Source organism: Coenobita brevimanus, chromosome 14 (assembly GCF_032717465.1).
Source record: "Coenobita brevimanus isolate Jiangsu-jjx chromosome 14, ASM3271746v2, whole genome shotgun sequence".
NCBI lineage: Eukaryota > Metazoa > Arthropoda > Malacostraca > Decapoda > Coenobitidae > Coenobita > Coenobita brevimanus.
The window spans coordinates 58,919,948-58,939,359 of NC_136967.1; the positions used below are offsets into that span (position 1 = coordinate 58,919,948).

The window sequence follows — 19,412 nt, forward strand, 5'->3', positions numbered from 1 at the left end:
GGATAGTGAGGAAATGGAAAATGTGAGTTCATTTATGCACTTGGGCAGCATGTTAAGTCAGGATGAACGTTTAGAGGATGAAGTGTTTAAAAGGGTACAACAGGGAAGAACTGTTGCTGCTTCATTAAAAGCAGTGATAAGAAACAGGGAAGAGAGGATGGAAGTAAAAAACTCGCTGCATGACAGTATTGTGACAACGACTCTAAGTATGGAAGTGAAGCTTGGACCTAGTTGGAATGACTAAGTCAAGTGTGAGAGCAATGAAAATTAATTATCTGAGAGGAGCATGTGGAGTTACATGGAGAGACAGACTGACAAATGAGGATGTGAAGGAGTGTTGTGGTGTGGATGTGACAGAAAGCATTAGGAGAAATACATTGAGGTGGTCTGGCCATGTGGAGTAAATGGAGAGTAAGAGACTATAGTAGGACTCGCGCACGTTTGCGGCTGTGGTGTGGTCCGCACCTGTGTACAGTGTTGCCACGTTTTCTATACCGTTATCTCTCTCTCTCTCTCTCTCTCTCTCCTGGCGGGAAATGTGAGCCACCCTGAGTACTTTTGATTCTTTTATAAGTTATTTATAATTGTGCTTTCATCTGTTAATTTGGTTTTGTTATATTTAGTAGTAGATGGAGTGTCAAAGTTACTGTCTGCTGAGAGGTTTGTTACGTTACTGATTCATACACCCCGACGTAGTGGGGTGTGGGTGTAGGTGTGGGTGGGAGTGTGGATGTGGGTTTGTTGGGGTGGTGGTCCAGGGGGGAGGGGAAGTGTGAAGGGGGATTTGACCTGAGACACCCAGGAGGGATTAAGAAGGGAGGGAAGGGGAAGGGGGGGCTGGATTCACCTACCACATGGCGGGAAATGTGAGCCACCCTGAGTACTTTTGATTCTTTTATAAGTTATTTATAATTGTGCTTTCATTTGTTAATTTGGTTTTGTTATATTTAGTGATGCCGACAATGCATTCAATGCATGCCCCTCTCCTGCCTCTCTCTCTCTCTCTCTCTCTCTCTCTCTCTCTCTGTAGGGAAGCTATCTGTCAGTGCTGCCACTCACAAGAATTATATGAATTATTTCTTTTACTTTGGATATTGGCATATTTCTTCTTTTTTCAGGCTCATTCTATTATATCCATAACTGTAATATTATTAACCACCCTAAAACTACGCTAAAAAACATTAAAAGTGACTGCTATTTCTTTTAGCAACACTGTACAATATGTATGCCATGTTTCTGTGTTACTGTATAAATATTTTATGCATAATTAGATTACTGTTGATTCATCCATCAAAATACACAAGTGTAAGTTTTATTCATCTGAATTTATCGAATTTGTGATGCCTTGTACATAAATAGCTTCCGTTTCACATCGCAAGTTGAGGAAACGTGGCACCATTGTAAACAGGTGCGAGCCACACCACAGGCGCTTACGGGCGCAAGGCCGACTATAACAAGGAGAGTGCATGTAAGTCGGGTGGAGGGGGGGAGAAGAAGGGAGAGACTGACGGTGAGATGGACAGATGGAGTGGAGGTATATGAGAGAAGGGGTGCAAGTCAGGGGAAGGGCATCAAATGGCAGGGGACATGGCAACATGGAGACAATCTGGTTGCGGCCACCCCATATAGGATTAAGGTATCTGGCAACAGACAGATAGAGATAGATACTCATTATTCACAGATTTTCACTGTCTGCAGCTGTGCCTGTTCCCTAACACCTGTGAAGAATGAGGAATGACTATATTGTATTTTTATGCTTATTTCTGTTTAAAACTTTAAAACCTAACAGCAACTAGACAATAAAGTGACACGTTTTCATCATCCACTCCCCCATTTGGAGACACCCTTGGGGAAGGGGCTTCAACCCACTACTGGTGCACACAGGCATAAAAACTGTGAAAAGAAGGATCATCATCTATGACTCAGAGACCTGTGGAAAGGATGCACTACTTCTTGTCTCTAACTAAAATGCCTCACTGTTTTTAGCTAAAATGCCTCACATCGAAATGATAACCTTCCTCCAAGATCACTGAGGAGTCACTGAGAGGGACATGCGTAAGCACTTGACTAAGCAACTCCACTTACGTCTGACTGCACGTGCCAAACATATTCAGGAATGCTGGTCTTGCCACCATGACTTGTATACATGGCCTTGCTTGGCAAAATGTAGGTGGAAAAAAAAAAAAAAAAAAAAACTCCCAGGCAGGGTCTAATGAACTGGGTGCCTCAGATCCACTCATTATGTTATATCTCCCTACCACCACCATCCCATTTCTTTTTTAAATATATTCCCTCACTTAAAGAGAGCCCCCAAGACTGATGGTGGGAAAGCAAGTAACAACAGGCCCTAAATGTCAAGGACATTGACAAGCTAGAACTCTCTGGTGTCTCTAACAAACTGACCAAAGGGGGATGGACATCAGGGATGGTCATTAATGTACACTATAAGGCTCTGCTTAGTTGCAATTTTGTGAATCTGCCATTGGAATGAATAAAATGAGCCCTGGTAAGTGTACTCTTCCAAAATCAAACATGTCTCAAACAGTGATTCTCGAGACTCCCTTTGGGAAGCAGTGTTTCCCCAGCCCCTGTAAATGGTCATTCCCCAGAAAAGCAGCATACCACTTCAAACTCTTTTCCCCAGCATTCTAAGTCTCAGACCCAATCTTTTTAGGAAACAGAATTATAGGAACTCTCACACTCAAATAAATTTCACCCTTACACAAAACAAATATGCACAGCAGCACCATTCCCAGAAATGAGACACCAGAACTTATTCAAACAGATTCCAGCTTTCCCCAGCAGACTCCTCTAACTTAGCCACAAAAGCTCACTAAATGTGGACAGCATAAAGTGCTGGTAAGATGCAGTCTCTTTTCAGATCTACTGTCCACAGATTTCCCCACCCCACATTACATGGATAACATAATTAATTATCCTATCCACTCTTCAGAGTAAGCACATTCTTCACGAACCCTATTTTCACTGCTCTTATTCCTGACTTTTCATTTTCATGCCACAACAATCTCATACCCATAAGTTAAAGTAGGCATCAAAATTCCTTCATGCAAGACTCTTGCTACTGTCATACTGAGGCCTCTGATCCCTATCAAGGCCTTTATTACATCAATAAGTTTCCTTCCCACTGCTACTTTACTGTCCACTTGCTCTGCAAATTTACCTCTTGTCTTTATCATTGCACATACTGTAGGTACTTAAACTCCCTCACCAAATAAGTCTTTTTGCATTCAGCATCACATCACACTGGGCCATCTTATCACTCAACCACCATCACTTTGCTCTCTTCTGTGTCACAGACACAGACAGACAGACAGAGACATATACACACACACACACACACACACTCTCTCTCTCCACCACTGTGCATCATATGCATACATCACATCTGACCAACTCTGACCATCAGTATTCATTATCATTCTCAACCCTCTCCATAAGTTACGCTTTTACTATTGTTTTTCCATCCATACCTGTAATGCACAGCCATTGGGACAGCATACAGCCTTCTTTCCCTCTCTCACTCCAAATCTGTTATAAACAACTCACTTAGGCACTCACCTACCCGTATACAGGCTTTCTTACCATCATATAAATCCTGAATGGTATTTACATTCGCATCATACCTTGGCAAAACCTTCCACAATCCCTGAGTTTATCTTGTAGTATACTTTTACCAGAACAATAATTTTATTTGTAAATAGCGAAAAACTGTAGTAGGTGGTGGTGACCATCATCCACTCATTTAATTTAGTACTGTCTACTTCTTCCTTCACATTCATCATTCTATCTCTGCGTCTGCCCTCCTCTCTTCCTTTCCCCCTTATCTTCCTGTAATTTTTTTACTACTCCTCTTAAGCAGCTCTACAATGAGAGAGAACCCAAATGATTTCCTGTAACCAACAAAACCATTAACAATGCTGGGCGGTAACCATATAACCAGATAACAGGGAAAGTGGAGCCTGTTATGGTGCCCTGATAATTGGATGGAGACAGAAATTCAGCATCCATCGAAGAACAAACCTCCATATTTTTCCCCGTGCTGAGCTCCTTTGGGGTTGATGGCAATATTGCGGGGTTCTGTCAGCCTCAGAGGAGTATCAGTTCACTGCATAGGACAGCCCTGCAGTGGCAGTTGCTTTCCTCCAGTTATTGGGTCTGCTTGGCCGGACAGATTGGGGATGATTAACAGCAAGTGAAAAACTACAGCTGGATAAGTCAAATAAATGAAATGAAACTATCTATCTATCTATTGCCAGACGCCATAATCCCTTACGGGGTGGCCATTTGACTCTTGAGTTATTTGTTTTACAGGGAGGGGCACTAACCCTCCACCAACCCACTTGACATGTAGGGAGCACGTGTGGTTTTGTTATATGGTTACCACCCAGTGCTGTAAATGGTTTCTTGGCTTACAGGAAACCATTTGGCTTGTCACTCAATGTTAAGCCACCTGTAACGGAAAGAAACGCAATAAGTAGTGACAGGAAAGATGGGAGAAATAGGAAGAGAGGAGGGCAGGCACAGAAAAAGAATGATAAAGGCTAAAGAAGAAGTAGGCAGCACTACAAAAAGTGAGTGGATGATGGTGCTTAATAAAAATATAATGAATGACAGCATTAAGTGATTACTGACCAACTGAGCCTGCTCCAGTGTATGCAATGAGGCAGCGACCTGTGGACAACTCCCACAACTTGACAACGCTGTCCATGCCCGAGGATAAGATGTACTGTAAGGTAACATTGTGTAAGGTCAAAAAATTATACATCATTCACAATGCATACTTTTGCAATGAATAATTTTTCCATAATTAAAAAACAGCTACAGAATGGGGTGATTTTTTTTTTTTTTTTTTTTTTTTTTGCCTATCTGATGGAGCCAGGATTTCGAGGGCTTGAATGATGAGTGAATGGAACTGTGGCCCATTGAAGTGGGCAAACTTTGGCTGCCTGGACATAGGTACAGTGGACTCGCACAGTGCGCGTCACCGCAGTGCGCGATTCGCCTTGTGCACGAGTGACTAAAACTCATAACCAAAAACCCTTTAATGCGTGAGTTTACCGCACAGAACGCGAGGCAGAGGCAAAGAGTGGCTCAAAAATGCCATTTTCTACTAGTGCGCAACCACCCCTCACACAGCGCGTCACGTGTCGTCATGTTGATGCGCCGGACAGAGTCAAGTTGAGCAGCCTAGCGTGATGGAAGACAGGACTGAGCTGTGTATGTCAAACATTAGCAAGATCCTTGCTGCCATGGATAAGCTCAAGGAAGAGGTGAAGGAACAGGAAGTGAGCAACCTAAGAACGGAGGAACTTCTGGTTGGTATCGACAAACTCTTCTGTTTCTACACAGACAGGCACAGGGAAGAAATAAACAGGAGACAGACGCTCATAACAAGCTACACACAGCGAGCTCAAGTTGGTGAAATAGCGGAACCATCGACATCGTCTGCTCCTGATCCTGTTGAGGATGAAGAGGATGCAATGTCAGAAGTGGCAGCATTGGACTTTGAAGGGTTTATGGCCGAAGTGAGTGACTTTGATGCTCCTGGGGAAGGTGATCAAGAGAAGTCTGCGGAGGGAAGTGTTGGTGCGGTGGAGAGTGCGGCGCTGTAAGTGTTGCCGCACCTCGGAACCCCTGTTATTTAAGGTCATCAGGCCTGTTGTCTACTGTTGTTAAGGTGGCTACCCATATTTTTGTTATTGTAGCTATAGCTTTAGTACAATGTCTGAAACATATGACCTTTATTATGTCTCTAAGGGCCAAAAAATGTCCAGGTATGAGGGGGTACCGCCCATATGTAATTATTCCCATAAGATTATGTATTCCTAGTACGCGAATTCCCAGTGCGCGAGCTCGTGCACCGCCCAATCTCTCATGCACTGTGCGAGCCCACTGTACTCCTCACCCTAGGGTGGAAATGGAGGTCTGGATGATGATGATGATGATGATAAAAAAAAAAAGCTAAACTAATATACTACTTACCGGTACTGTCATTACTGTGTACAATATATAATTCACAGAGCATACTTTTGCAATGATTTTTTTGTGTGTGTGTGTGTCTAATATAACACCATTACAAAAGAGCTAAATTACCGGTACCATAATTATAATGCTCACCGAGTCATCATCATCCTCTCCTAGCTTCCTATGACATAGAGTGGGCTGGGTCTAGACACCGGAAACCAGAATTTACCATATCAAAATGCTTGGGAAAATGAACCATTCATTCACTGTTTCACCATTCAAAACTCAAGTTCCATGCTGTATCTCAAAAATGGTACCATGCAAAAGCTGTTTAATAAACAACAGTGGGGTATGGCCTTTCTGAAAACTGTCTCACTACAATAATGGGTTTTTACACAGTCCAAAACTTACTTTCCTTCTTGTAAAGGTGATGGAAGCACCCTCAGGAACACCTCATAAGCAGAAATTCAGCATACAGTATTAGAAGATATACAGCTCAGAAGTGCTTTCTGCAACCACAAGCTCAGAGCAGGTTGATGTAAATCTCATCCAGCCACTGGATACCCAGGTATTCCTTACAATTCTAAGGGTTACCCCTCTCAACCTCACTAGTCCCAGGCCTCTCCCAAGCAATAAGCACTCTGATTCTCCCACCCATAAGTAGGAGTCAGAGCATAAAATACCATGTAAGGGCATCCCAGCAAGGAAGAACAGTGCAAGTCCCTTCGGTGGGCAATAATATTGGGTAGTTCCATCACCTGCGTATGGAGGAAAACAATTTTTGGTTATGCAAAAACCCATTTCATTTTGTGTGTGTGTGTGTGTGTGTGTGTGTGTGTGCAGGAATCCTTGTGAAGGTCATTCCACTCAGAGGCAGTGGCACTCTACGATCTTGTGATCAAAACTGTCACTTCCTGTTCCTCTTGGTTAGAAGGAAGAAGAATAAAGGGAGGGGAGTCACAAGCAGGTAATATTACTGTAAAGGGCTGTCTGTCTGCCAGGCAACAGGTACTAAGGATGAGATGTATAATGGTATTACTGGGACCATGGTGACCCAAGCAGGTAAGCATGTGCACAGGACTCAGGAAGGGCACAGTACCAATGGCGTTAATGCAGCAGCAGGGACATGTGGCCATACCTACAAGGCACCTGGGAATCTCCTCTCATTTTCTTTGTTTCCTTATTTTTTTTTTCCCTTCCCAAATTACTGTCTACAGATATGAGACATGACACAGGTTCTCTGAGCAATTCGGAAGTTAGCCCCATTTTAAATCATTTCTCTCTGATGTTGGGCAAATTTTACAACAAACTAGCCCCTTCATTACAGACCCCCCCAGCCGCTCCCTGCCCCCCCCCTCAAACCGGATTTCTCATTCACTTCGCATGTTCGCGGGGTAGTGTATTATTTATCCTTACATTGTTCCCTTTCGGCTTATAATATTTTTGTATTGCCAAATACATATTGACCATGAGATATATGTAACAAATTGTAGTACTAGTAGTAGAAGTTGTAGTAGTAGTAGTAACAGTAGTAGTAATAACAGGTAGTAGTAGTAGTAATAATAATAGGTAGTAGTAGTAGTAGTAATAATAATTGTAGTAGTAGCAGTAATAATAGTAGTAGTAGCAGTAGTAGTAGTAGTTCTAGTAGTAAGATATATAAAAAAAATATACAGACTGAACATAAATAAAAAGGTTTGTAATTATTTATCTTGTAGTAGTGTAGGCTGCAGATGAGGTATGTAGTACATAAATCTGAGGTAGACCTGAGTTAAGTGAGGCAGGTAAGGTAGGTAAGGCAAGTAAGGTACGTGAGGCAGGGGAGGTAGGTGAGTAGGGTGGCACACTCCGAGGCTGGCATACCTGGTGCACTCCGAGGCAGGTGCACCGAGACTGGTGAGTGAATCACTGGGCATGCCAGACCTGGAAATGTTCGGGGGAACACAAACCAGGCTGTTGAGGGCAGGCAAAGCAATGTTTGCTGCTCAGCTCTGTCTTGCCCTCTCTGTGACATATCCTGCAGTGCTTCTGAGGCTGCCTGTTTTTCTCAGTGGCAGGTATGGTCAACAGTCCATGGCACTGAGTAGCCCCTGTAGCCCCACCACCCTACCTTTTCTTCTTCTTGGGGGATTTTTCTTCTTTGACCAGACATAAGGCAGCATATCCCATCGAGCACTGGGATAGGAGTTTGTGGGTCACCAGCTTGATGAAGTCCCCAAATTCAATCCACTTCATGTCAGGGTGCAGATTCATGTAGATTGTTCTGGCATTTGACAGCATGCGTGAAATCACATGTAGTCCAATCTTCTTGAAACATGCATATGATTTATGAGTGGGATCAGTGGGCTCCAACAGCTGGTCTACCAAATCCACAGACCCTATCTGCTCGTTGTACTTCTGGATTGGCTCTGTTTTTTTATATATTCCTTTTTGCCTCCCTTCAGGTAATGTGTTCTTTCCACAAACCCTGCCTCGTACTTGGTGGTGATTATTTGACATATTTTGTGTCTCTAAACTTCACCAGAAGGGTGTTGCCATTCTTTGAGAATAGTGCTTGGCCATTCTGCAGTGCTTCATTTCTCACAATCTGGGGGATTCCTCTAGTTGCACGTATAGCACCTGTCGCTAGTGTATCCCTCTCTAGTAAGTACTGGGCAAGGTGCAAGGAAGAGTACCAGTTATCTAGCACCACATGCCCTCCCTTCTTCAGGAGATCGCTCATGAGGAAAACTGGTACTCACTCAGACTTGCTCAAGGCAGATAGGTCTGGATCCTCCAACATCAGGTCATACAGCCATGGTGTATATAAGCAAATGTTCCAAGTGTATCCTCTGGCACTGGGGGAGCTAGGGCATAGTGCAACGAATTTCAGTCCAAACTGCTTCCTCTTGGTTTTGACATATTGACTGAAGTGTAGCCTGCCTTTGTAGAGGATGAGGGATTTGTCCACAGCAAAATTCTCCCCAGCAGAAAAGTACAGCATGCATTTTTCCTGCAGCATAGTAAGGAAGGTGGATATTCTTGTAATAGGCTTCTTGGCATCTGCATCATCAGCATATGAGTATCGGACAAAATGCTGGATTTGTGAAAACCTATTCCTACTCATTATTGCTGAGGTAAACATAGGTGGGCCTAGGCAGAGTAATGTGGTGCTCCAATAGTCTGAGACAGGTGGGCCTAGGCAGAGTAATGAGGTGCTCCAATAGTCTGAGATTTTTGGTAATTTGTTGAGTCCCATCAACAGTTGCAAACAAATGAATACATTCATCTCATCCTCGTGAACATCCCTCCACTTCTTCCCCATAAATATGTTGGGCTTGATGTGAGGGTTTTCCCTGAAGAATTCGTGTGCCCACTCATTCGTCTACAAACACAGGGACTGGAGTAGATCGTTGATAACAAACAGCCGAAAACAGTCCAAGGGACTCATTGCATGTGTTTGATGATCAATAATGGCTGGATGCACATCGGGAAAGTTATCAATAACATTAAGCAAAGGGTTGGGTTGTTGGTCTGCGAAGGGATCCGCCATAAGTGTGAATCCTGGTGTGGCAGGGCCTGGTAATAATGGCGACACAGATGAACTAGTATCAGAAGCGTGACTTTCCTCCTCACTCTTGTCATCACTGTTCACTGCACTGTCATTTTCAGGCATATAATCTTCGTCTGAGTCAGTCTGAGTCTCGCTGTCATCTGACCCCCCCAGTTCACTATCACACTCCATTTCCACATCACTTTTACTATCAGATGACGTCATGGCACCTCCTCTCACGAGGAAATGGGGTAACTGTCCTGCAAGCACGTGTTTCCCTCCCCTCGTCCCTCCCTTCACCCACCCGTGGGTACAGCAAGGCCAGACTCGCTGCTAGGCAACCATGAGCTCTGATACCAACAATCACATTTGTTCTGTATTATATATAGGTACATATATATAACAAAATCAAAATATATATTATACAATATGCCCCCAAACAAAATTAGCTCATTGGCATAAATCTATGACACATGCCAGAGCCATGACAGTGGTGCATGACGTCATAGCTAGTTGCCATTGAGTCACAACATGTGCCATCATTAATTCAGCCAAAACCGAGCATTAAGCTCCCCTGAATGTCCCTATATATCTCATGTATATGCCCGTATACATGAGCAAATTCGGTTTCTCAGCTGAACTTTATTTATGTATGCGGAAGTATACATGTGTGGAATTCGGTAATGAAGGGGTTAAATTCTCAATTCAAATTAAAGTGGATATGAGTGGCTAAGGGACCTGACACTACACATGTACTGTACATCCACAAATCTAATCAGAGATTAGTGGTAAAAAGTACATTTAGTCCTCATCATACAATTTTTGTTGTTGACCCCTGTGACTAGTACACAGATTTGGTAAAATAGCATAAAAACAACATAGCAGCACAAAAAATACAACAATGGTGTTCCACAAGCAATACTCTCACCCACACTCTTCAATTTATTCATGAACATCTTTGTCAAACAAAAATCATCTCTAAACATTGAAATACATGCCTATGCTAATAAAGGTACCATTACTAAAACAGCATTCTAACACAGTGCTGCTGCTGGAAAAAAATAACAGTACAGTAAGCTCACCTCAAACATGTTCTCGCCGAACGCACTCGCAATTATAAGCAGTAAGTGCTGGGATATGTATAAGACAACGTAACATTAAAGAACCATTACGTAAACTATAAATTTACGCAAGAGAGGCCTTTGAAAGGCCAAATCCTTGAACATCAGCGCAGCACCATGCATGGTTTGTTTTGATCACGTGATCATGTCCTGCTTTTCCACAGTACAGGTAAGCCCTTAATTCATGCGAGGGTTATGCTCCCAGACCCTTCGCGTATGTGGGAAATTTGCGTATATGTTCTGCCCTTGTGTGCACATAATTATGCATGTCTACTAAGTATATTACATCAGAATAATACTGTTTATGCACTACATACACCTTATAAACTAGCATAAAGTATGAAAAACAACAAAAATGTAAGAAATTTAGCACTGAAACCTGACAGGCACAGGCGTAGGTGGAGGCACTTCAACAGTCTGGTGCACAAGCCCTCACTCCTCACATATGCTACATTCTGCCTTCTTTATTGTCCAAACAGTTGACTTATTCACCCCAAACACACGGTTCCAAGCTTCAGCACAGCCTGGTACACTAGCCCTCACTCCCTCCCGTATGCTACGTTCTGCCTTCTTTATTGTAAGAACAGTTGACTCACCCCAAACACACGGTTCCAAGACAATTCACCACGAAGTCAATACACCATCAAAACATGGATGATTTCCTGTCATTCTATAAATATACTTATTATTGATTAATTAATACTTTAGTAACTAATTTTCAGGGGGATTTTATAACTCATATAAGTAAAAAGCTAGTGCACTGTACTTGCTAAATAAACTGGTATGTAAATAAATGACGGGGAATCGTCCTGACGGAGAATTGTCGCCAACATTCCTCCATTAAGTTTGTCCAACACTTTAACTTTCTCTGTCAGCAACATCACTTTACTAGTCCGTTTTGGTGTGTTACTACATGCATCACTAGCACTAAGCTTAGGCCCCATGTTGGCAGACAAGGCAAGCAATCACTGGAAGGCAGAAAAATAAGCCACAAATAACGATTCGCAAGTCACGCATATTTCGACCATCAGATTCAAACTGACTGTGTGGTGTGTGGTAGACCGACCTCCCACACACACACATATGTAAGCACAAAGGCAGCAGGTAGGCATTTTTATATTTTATTTATTTCTCTTGTATATTAAAATTATTTATTTGAATACTATAATTTTACGTTTTAATTATTGTACGAAAAATTCGTGGATAACCGAAATCGCGTGAAAAAAGTTCGCGTGAATTAAGCGCTTACCTGTACTGTATTTTTGTTAAATATTTACATTACTGTTCTGGTAAGTTTATGTGCAAGTTAAAGTACTATTAAATAACGTTTAAGCATGAAATAAAGTCTTATAACCAGTTTACCTGATAGGCGTCACAATACTGCCTTTTTATTTGTTTGTTAAATATTTGCTGTACTGCTTTTCCACAGTACTGTATTTGTAAGTTAAGTATATACTATTCTGGTATGTACAGTACTTGTAAGTTCAAGCACTTAAATATAGTTAAAGCATTAACTAATGCCTTGTAACCAGTTAACCTGATTTATATGATCACCCAAGATTCACGTCGTCAATTCCCCGTCAGACAATTCCCCGTCAAAACATGGATGATTCCCTGTCATTCTATTAATATAGTTATTACCAATTAATCAATACTTTCATAAATATACTTATTATCAATTAATCAATATTTTAATAACAATATTTCAAGGGGATCCATCAAAGTCTATGTTCAATAGCACAGGCTTTGGATTTGTTTTCGCTTTCGTTTTTAAAGGTTCCAACATGCTTGCATGTGTCGGCCTATATTATTTATTAGTTGCACCTTTAGTCAATAATTAACTTGCTTCTTCCTCGATGTAGTCGCCTTTGAATTATATTTTAGCGTCACCCATAGCTGTCTTCATTAATGATGGCGAACTGTATTGTTATTGTAGTGATGGTTCCAAAACCAATCGGTGTCAGAATGTTGCCTTATGTTTACACATTTGTATACTAAAGTTTTGCTGTGCAGTACTGTATTTGAAGTTATAACATTAAATAAACCTTCTAACCACTTAAAGTGCTTCATATTGATTACCAATGGAAGATAACAGCAAAACATCATATTTAAGGGGTCTAGGGAGCAAAATAAGGAGTAGTTAAAACTTCCGCAGTTTCGCGCCGAATGTGTCACGTTAGGAATGAAACCCACGTGTTCGGGGCAAGTTTGCTCTACTTCATCCAGGTAGAAGAATTGGTAAAGGAAATAATAAGAATAGAAGGGGCTTACATGGAGTAGTGCCAACTTTAACATATGGATGTGAGACTATGGTGTGGCATGAAAATGAAAAGTCACGAGTGAGAGCAGTGGAGATGGAGCTGCTGAGGAATGTATGTGGAGTACTGTGAGTGGATAGGATATGAAATAAAGTGATTCGTAAAAGATGTGGAGGGAGGAAGTCTGTGGACACCAGAATAGAAGACAGTGTACTTAGATGATATGGTCATGTGGAAAGACGGGATAGCAACAGTGATGAAAAAGGTATATCTGAGCGAATTTGAAGGAGGGAGGAGGCGAGAAAGGCCAAGAAGAAGGTGGAGGGATATGGTGGATGAGTGTGTTAGGAAGAGAGGTATGGAAATTGATGAGACTAGGAGACTGACATGAGATTGAGCTGGCTGGATGAATGTTGTGAGAAGAAGTGCATGATCAGGGACTTGGCACCCCTTTCTAATGTGACAGCATTCAGACTGACTCTATCGGATATGCTTATGTGAAGCTACAGAACATAGTGAAAGTTTTTTGGCATATCAGATAAGAGCCAGGATTCCAGGGGCCTGAATGATGAGTGAATGGAAGGGTGGCCCATTGGATTGGGCAAACTTGGGCTGTCTGGACTCTGGACGTTGCTACTCCTCACTCTGCCCGAGGGTGAGAAGGGATGTCCGGATGATGATGATAATGATGATGAATATATAATAGATTTATCACAGAAATCTTTAGTCACATTACCACCAGACAGAAGACATTCCAACAATAATACTTAACCTAAACAGCCAAAGTGTGTCCTTAAACAAAATCCCTACTATACTAGCCATCTATCTATCTATCTATCTATTGCCAGACGCCTCAATCCCGTTTGGGGTGGCCACAAACAAATCGCCTCCAAGTCGCCCTGTCCCCCGCCATTTCACTGCCCTGCTCCCAACTCACACCCCCATCACCTATGACATATATACATGACACGTTCCCCATATAAAAAACACACTATCCAGAGCCATCAGAAAACTCAATGCTCAAGGCAGTAACAATTACAAGTCTTAGACATCAGAAATATCAACAATACTCTACATAGTCAATTTGCACAACTCTGAACTATGCTCTTATATCATGCTTCCCAACAATTAAAACTCAGAACAAAGCTTCAGATTGTGCAAACTAAAGCCTTATATATTACAACAATACACATAGACTTCAAATATAGATCACTTGCTAACAGAAACCAAAGGTCATTCTAAAAATATTGAAAAAATGTGACTAGAACACAATATATAATAAGAGGCATTACAGTCCACACATCCAGTCCACTACCTTATAACTCAAACCCCACCATGGAAAAACAAAGAAAATCACTGCTCCCTCCTTTGTTCTGTGATCCAGGGTATCCACAGAATTTTTCCAGCTGTCTTGCCTGCATGCTTCAATCAGTTCATTAACTGCAATGTTTAGTGTTCATAAATTCTAGCTCTGTTGAGGTCAGCTGATTTTTTTTTCTTTCCTCGATGCTTTGTTTGACTTTACTGAACTCTATAAATTCTCTCTTCAAATTAAACAACTCATCAAGGAGAAAAACACAAACTATATCCCTATATTATTTCCCCTCAATAGATCAAGATTTGAACCCAAGACACTAGTATTATTAGCTCAGCTTTATGTGCAGTGCTGCAAAAGCAATTTGCAATATGCTTTATATATGCAAAAATCTGATAGTACCCAACAAGAAGTCTTTTAACCCCTTAACCGCAGGGCATCACTTTCGTGACGCTTGGGAGCAAGGGATCATACCGCGGGGTGACACTTTTTTGATTCTGTGTTATTTTGAATTTGCCCGGGCTTTCAAGTGGTGGCTTGTATCATCTATCAGCACTGCCAATGTCCAACACTAGTCAGCACTCCTAATCTCATCTGTACTCCCATCCATTGTTGACAATTTAGCCATTTCTCCCCGTTCTTGACTCCCCTCCCTACCTCCCCTCCATTACCCTATCCTCTCGCCTGCCCCGCCGTGCTACGCTAAGTAAATCTTCCCTGGAATTTTTCACTGATTTCATCCATTGAAATAAGCCCTATGCCCTATTCTTATACCAAATAATATATACAAGAAAGAAATAAGGTTAGTGAGAGTGCCATACACCTAGAATTGGCTATACACTTGGAATTGGCTAATTATCACCTGACAACACTTCAAGTGCACTCGTTCGCTAATTTTCGCTGTTTATTTCCCCTTGAAATATGCCGTATAATCTATTTTTGTAATAAATATACATATAAGGAGGGAAGGGAGAAGCCTAAGTGATATTTACATTCACCTGGAACTACCTAATTTATTATGTATTGTCTTGGTTTCCTGCCAATCATTTTATTGCTATATATTAGCAGGTCTCATAGGGCTGAAGTTGGTAGTATTGGACCTACCCTAGCCAGGCGGAAGGAGGCCACCACTATCAGTTCACTGTCGTCTATGAAAGTGGGAGTATGTCTGATTTGCTCCTGCTAACTTCCGTCGCTTTATAGCTGCATGCAAAGGGCCCTGTGACCTTTACCACCTACTAAACCTCGTGTGGAAGGAGGTAAAGGGCTGACAATTGATAGAGAATGACTATGATCTTTTTATTGAGTAAAACAGTGCAAGTGGAACTGTAAATAGTGTGTAAATAATGTGTAAACAGCAAGAAAGCAATGAATGTAAATATAAGTGAACAGTGGAAAATAGTTTTATAAGTTACTTCAAGTGACAGTGCATAACACAGTGTAAATAAAATAGAAATGTAAATAACGTAAATAAAGTAGAGAACGTAAATAGAAATGTAAATGAGTAGTATTATAAGAATACGAGTATATACCCTAGGAGTAATGAAAGTGAAAGTTTCACTCTAGCATGTATGAATACTATGAGTTATGAGAGTGAAGGTGAAAGTGACATTCACTCTCAATGCTAGTATACAGGACGAGAAAGTGAATGCTACGTATTTTACTGAAATAAATTGAATCTCTACAGTGACAATAAACTACTATTACTGAAGGAAACTTATGGATAAAGACTGTAGATATATATAAGTGTTATATAGTAACAGAAATATAAACTGTGAGTGTTTTTATGAATAATAAACAACACTAGCGGCGAACGATTGGAAGTGGGATGGTCATACGCCCTCGTAATTTTCACTGCTTTCACAGTGTTTGTTCTGGGGAGTATGGATTCCAAACTATTTGAGAATCATAGATTAGCGTTTCTAGTGATAATATCAGGCTGTGGTAATCATATTACGAGTTGTTGGGAAGTGTAAAGTGGAGACTTCGTTACCCAACTTCAGAGGTCTCCACAAGTCCTACGGTACTCGACAAAGGCTCAACAAACACCCAAGGAGAAAGCTGAAGATCCATAAGTATATGTGATTTTAATATTCTAGGACTAATAACTGATTTTTGGCAAATATTTTTAGAGAGTCTGTCGGAGCGCGAATATGCCCGCGGGAGCCGCAGGTCAAAGCAAAACAAGCCCGTGGTGTAAGGGCTAAAAGTTCTTGGTTATATCTGTTTCCACAGCTCAATGCTGACATCCATTCATCTGTCCATTTTATACTTCTAAATATATCCATAAACACACCAAAGATTATCCACATCTACACTCTTTACACGTGACATTTCTCTAGCACTGTCCTGTGTTTTATTACAAGTCAGCATTAATAAAGTCACTATTACTATCAGGCTTAAAATACATACCTTTCCATTCCGAGAGAAGAGAACAGAGCACACTTCAGCTCCATCATGGCACTTTGAAAATGTTTGAACACATCGTCCAGATACCCCATCCCAAATCTGTAACAATGTAAGGGAAGCCAAAAATTAACTATCAGAAAAAGGTGTGATAAATGCATTCAAGTCAAACTGCCTGTACTTGAAATTTAGCATGATCAGCTAACAACTAAGGTTATAAAATATAGGTGTCATCATCCTAATCCCATTTTCCATGTAGCTACCTGTATCAGAAGCACTGGGTATTATGGTCATAACTAGTGATGCAATTTTTTTTTCTTTTTTTTAAATACAAAAAAGCATGCTTTTTTATGTTTTTATTGTTTTTTCCTAATATTCCAGTACGAATATATAATTATTCCTATACCATTTTCTACGCCAAAAGTTCATATTTAGGGGGTCAGACATTAGTCAAACATTCCGACAGTCCTAGAAAGAGTAAAAATACAATTAATATTTCCCCTGTAACCTGTCTGAACTGTGTTGACAAGGTGTTTATGTATTCCAAATTTTGCATGAAATTAACCAAGTTTCCTACTCCACATTAGAGGAGGTATCAGGGCCAGGAGTCAGGAATAGAACCTCTGATGAGTCTGACCTTCAGGCTTGATAACTGCCTTAAACCTTATAACCACAGTGAAATTTCTTTACTCCTTTCTTAATTCTTGTTCTGATGACCGTAATTATTTGATAATACGGCTTCAGCCCAAGGCTCAAGCTGTATCAGTTTTTGTACAAAGGACCTCTACAGTACAGGTAAGTACAACAAAAGTAAACAAGATTTATATCAGTAAATGTTTACACTTTACACTTTTTTTTTTTCATTATTATCCTTTTATATCTCTGATTACGGAAAAAGAAATAACAGTATGTGGAAGCCTGTTGCATGACTTGCATATTGTTAAACAGGTTTATGAAATATAATCTGGTTGCATCATGGACAGGTAAGTATATCAGTAGTTCAAATGGTTCTAATTCTATTACACATAAACTAGACTGGCTTAAGGATCTCTTATATTGCTATACATTCCTGTAATAACCTTTAAAACAAATATTTTGCCTATTAAAAAAAAAAAAAAGTTTTTTTCAACTTTGAAAATATATATATATATATATATATATATATATATATATATATATATATATATATATATTTAAAAATGCATATTTTTTGCTTTGCATCACTAGTCATAACATCACTGTCAATCTAAGGATGGCATAGAGAGAGAGAGAGAGAGAGAGAGAGAGAGAGAGAAAATGGGGGGATATTTACAGCTCTCTTCCCCCTCTCCTCCAGCCCCAGTACCAATCTGTCCTCTTTTAAAGTATGACAATCAATAATTAGGACAAATCTTTGATTCTGATAGAACAGCTGCAGTGATGAGTGCTACTGAGCACTTAGGTTAAAGTGCTAGCTGACATTTTATCCACAGCACAACCATTACAGAAAATTACCTTCACATCTCCATCCCTTGAAGCAGTAGCACATACTTTGGCATCAGCAGAATACCGCACACTAGTAAGAGGGCCTGTGTGGTGCTCACGGGGGTATGGGCAGACATAGCACTGGCAGGTGTTGATATCGTAGAATCGAACCACTGGACCCTCAGTCGTCACTGCCAGAAAGTCTCCACTAGGGTGTATGGACATGCTGGTCACTTGTTCTGCATCCTGAAAGAAAAGGCAAACTTTATATGTATATTAGAATGATTGGACATTATACATTTTCCTGTATTCTTACCTTACTGTAACTCCAAAGTTCATTATGCCAAGAACAGCAAGAACAGTAACTCTAAAAGTACAATAATTTCTCATTAACACATGCCTAGTGGACTAGTGATTAAAAGAAAAGCACCAGTAACAAACCTGCTTCCCCAGGATATTGGTCTGAAGTTAGACTGGGTCCTAATATTGTATATTAGATGGGAAAGTGAACAATTGCACAAAAACACAATCAACAGTTAACAGACTTTTCTAACGTCGTAAAGCAAGTTATTAATATATACTCTGGGCAAATTTCACTGGCTAAAGAGAAAGAAACTAACCCCTCCGCAGCTGTATTATTTTGAGGCAGGCACGATCTCCCTATTGGCATTTTCCCGAAAATAGCCTGTATTCAAACCTTCATTTCTTGAAAAGTATAGCAGTTAGGGAAACAAATTAAAGACTCCTCATCTTGCCCTAGGGTGGGAAAGGGGGTCCAGATGATGATGATGATGATTATTATTCACCAACTGTTCTCTTCCAAATGAAACCATTCCCAGGTCTCCAGGTCGGTGCATCAATGAGTAATGATGATGGGAAGTGGATTGACTTTTAGCTCTCAGGCTTGGATGGATACGTGTGTGTGTTTGCAACCACGACTTTGGCTTTGCTCTCAACGTGATAACTTCTCTGCTACTAGATGAACTAGGCACAGTTGCATCCAAGGTAAGCCTTATGGCACTATCATTGATTCTTACATGGAATGTAAGAGGAGCGAATGATGAGGTGAAAGAGAGACAGATTGTCCAGGTGCTTGAGGGTGCGAAGGTGGATGTATGTGGAATAACTGAAACAAAATGGAGAGGAGAAAGTGTGAGAGAATGGGAGTATGGATGGGGTATATGTGCAGGAGTACGTGAGAATGAGAGGGCAAAGGAAGGAGTATGTATAGTTGTGAGTAAAAGATGGAAGAAGAGCATAAGACAGTATGGATCAGTTGGCTCAAGGATTGTGTGGGTAAAGTTGAAAGTTGGAATACAAATGTGGGCGAC

At 40.9% G+C, this 19,412-nt stretch overlaps 1 protein-coding gene across 1 annotated transcript in view; it reads right to left on the bottom strand.

Moving 5' to 3' along the window:
• Positions 1-19,412, bottom strand: part of CstF50 (cleavage stimulation factor subunit 1 Cst50) — a 64,659-nt gene that overhangs the window by 15,060 nt on the left and 30,187 nt on the right. Inside the window, exons 5-7 of the mRNA XM_080286245.1 lie at positions 18,112-18,327; positions 16,624-16,719; positions 4,654-4,747 (exon numbers count right to left, since the gene is read on the bottom strand). Of these exons, the coding sequence (XP_080142371.1) occupies positions 4,654-4,747; positions 16,624-16,719; positions 18,112-18,327 (406 nt within the window). The remainder of the gene's footprint in view (positions 1-4,653; positions 4,748-16,623; positions 16,720-18,111; positions 18,328-19,412) is intronic.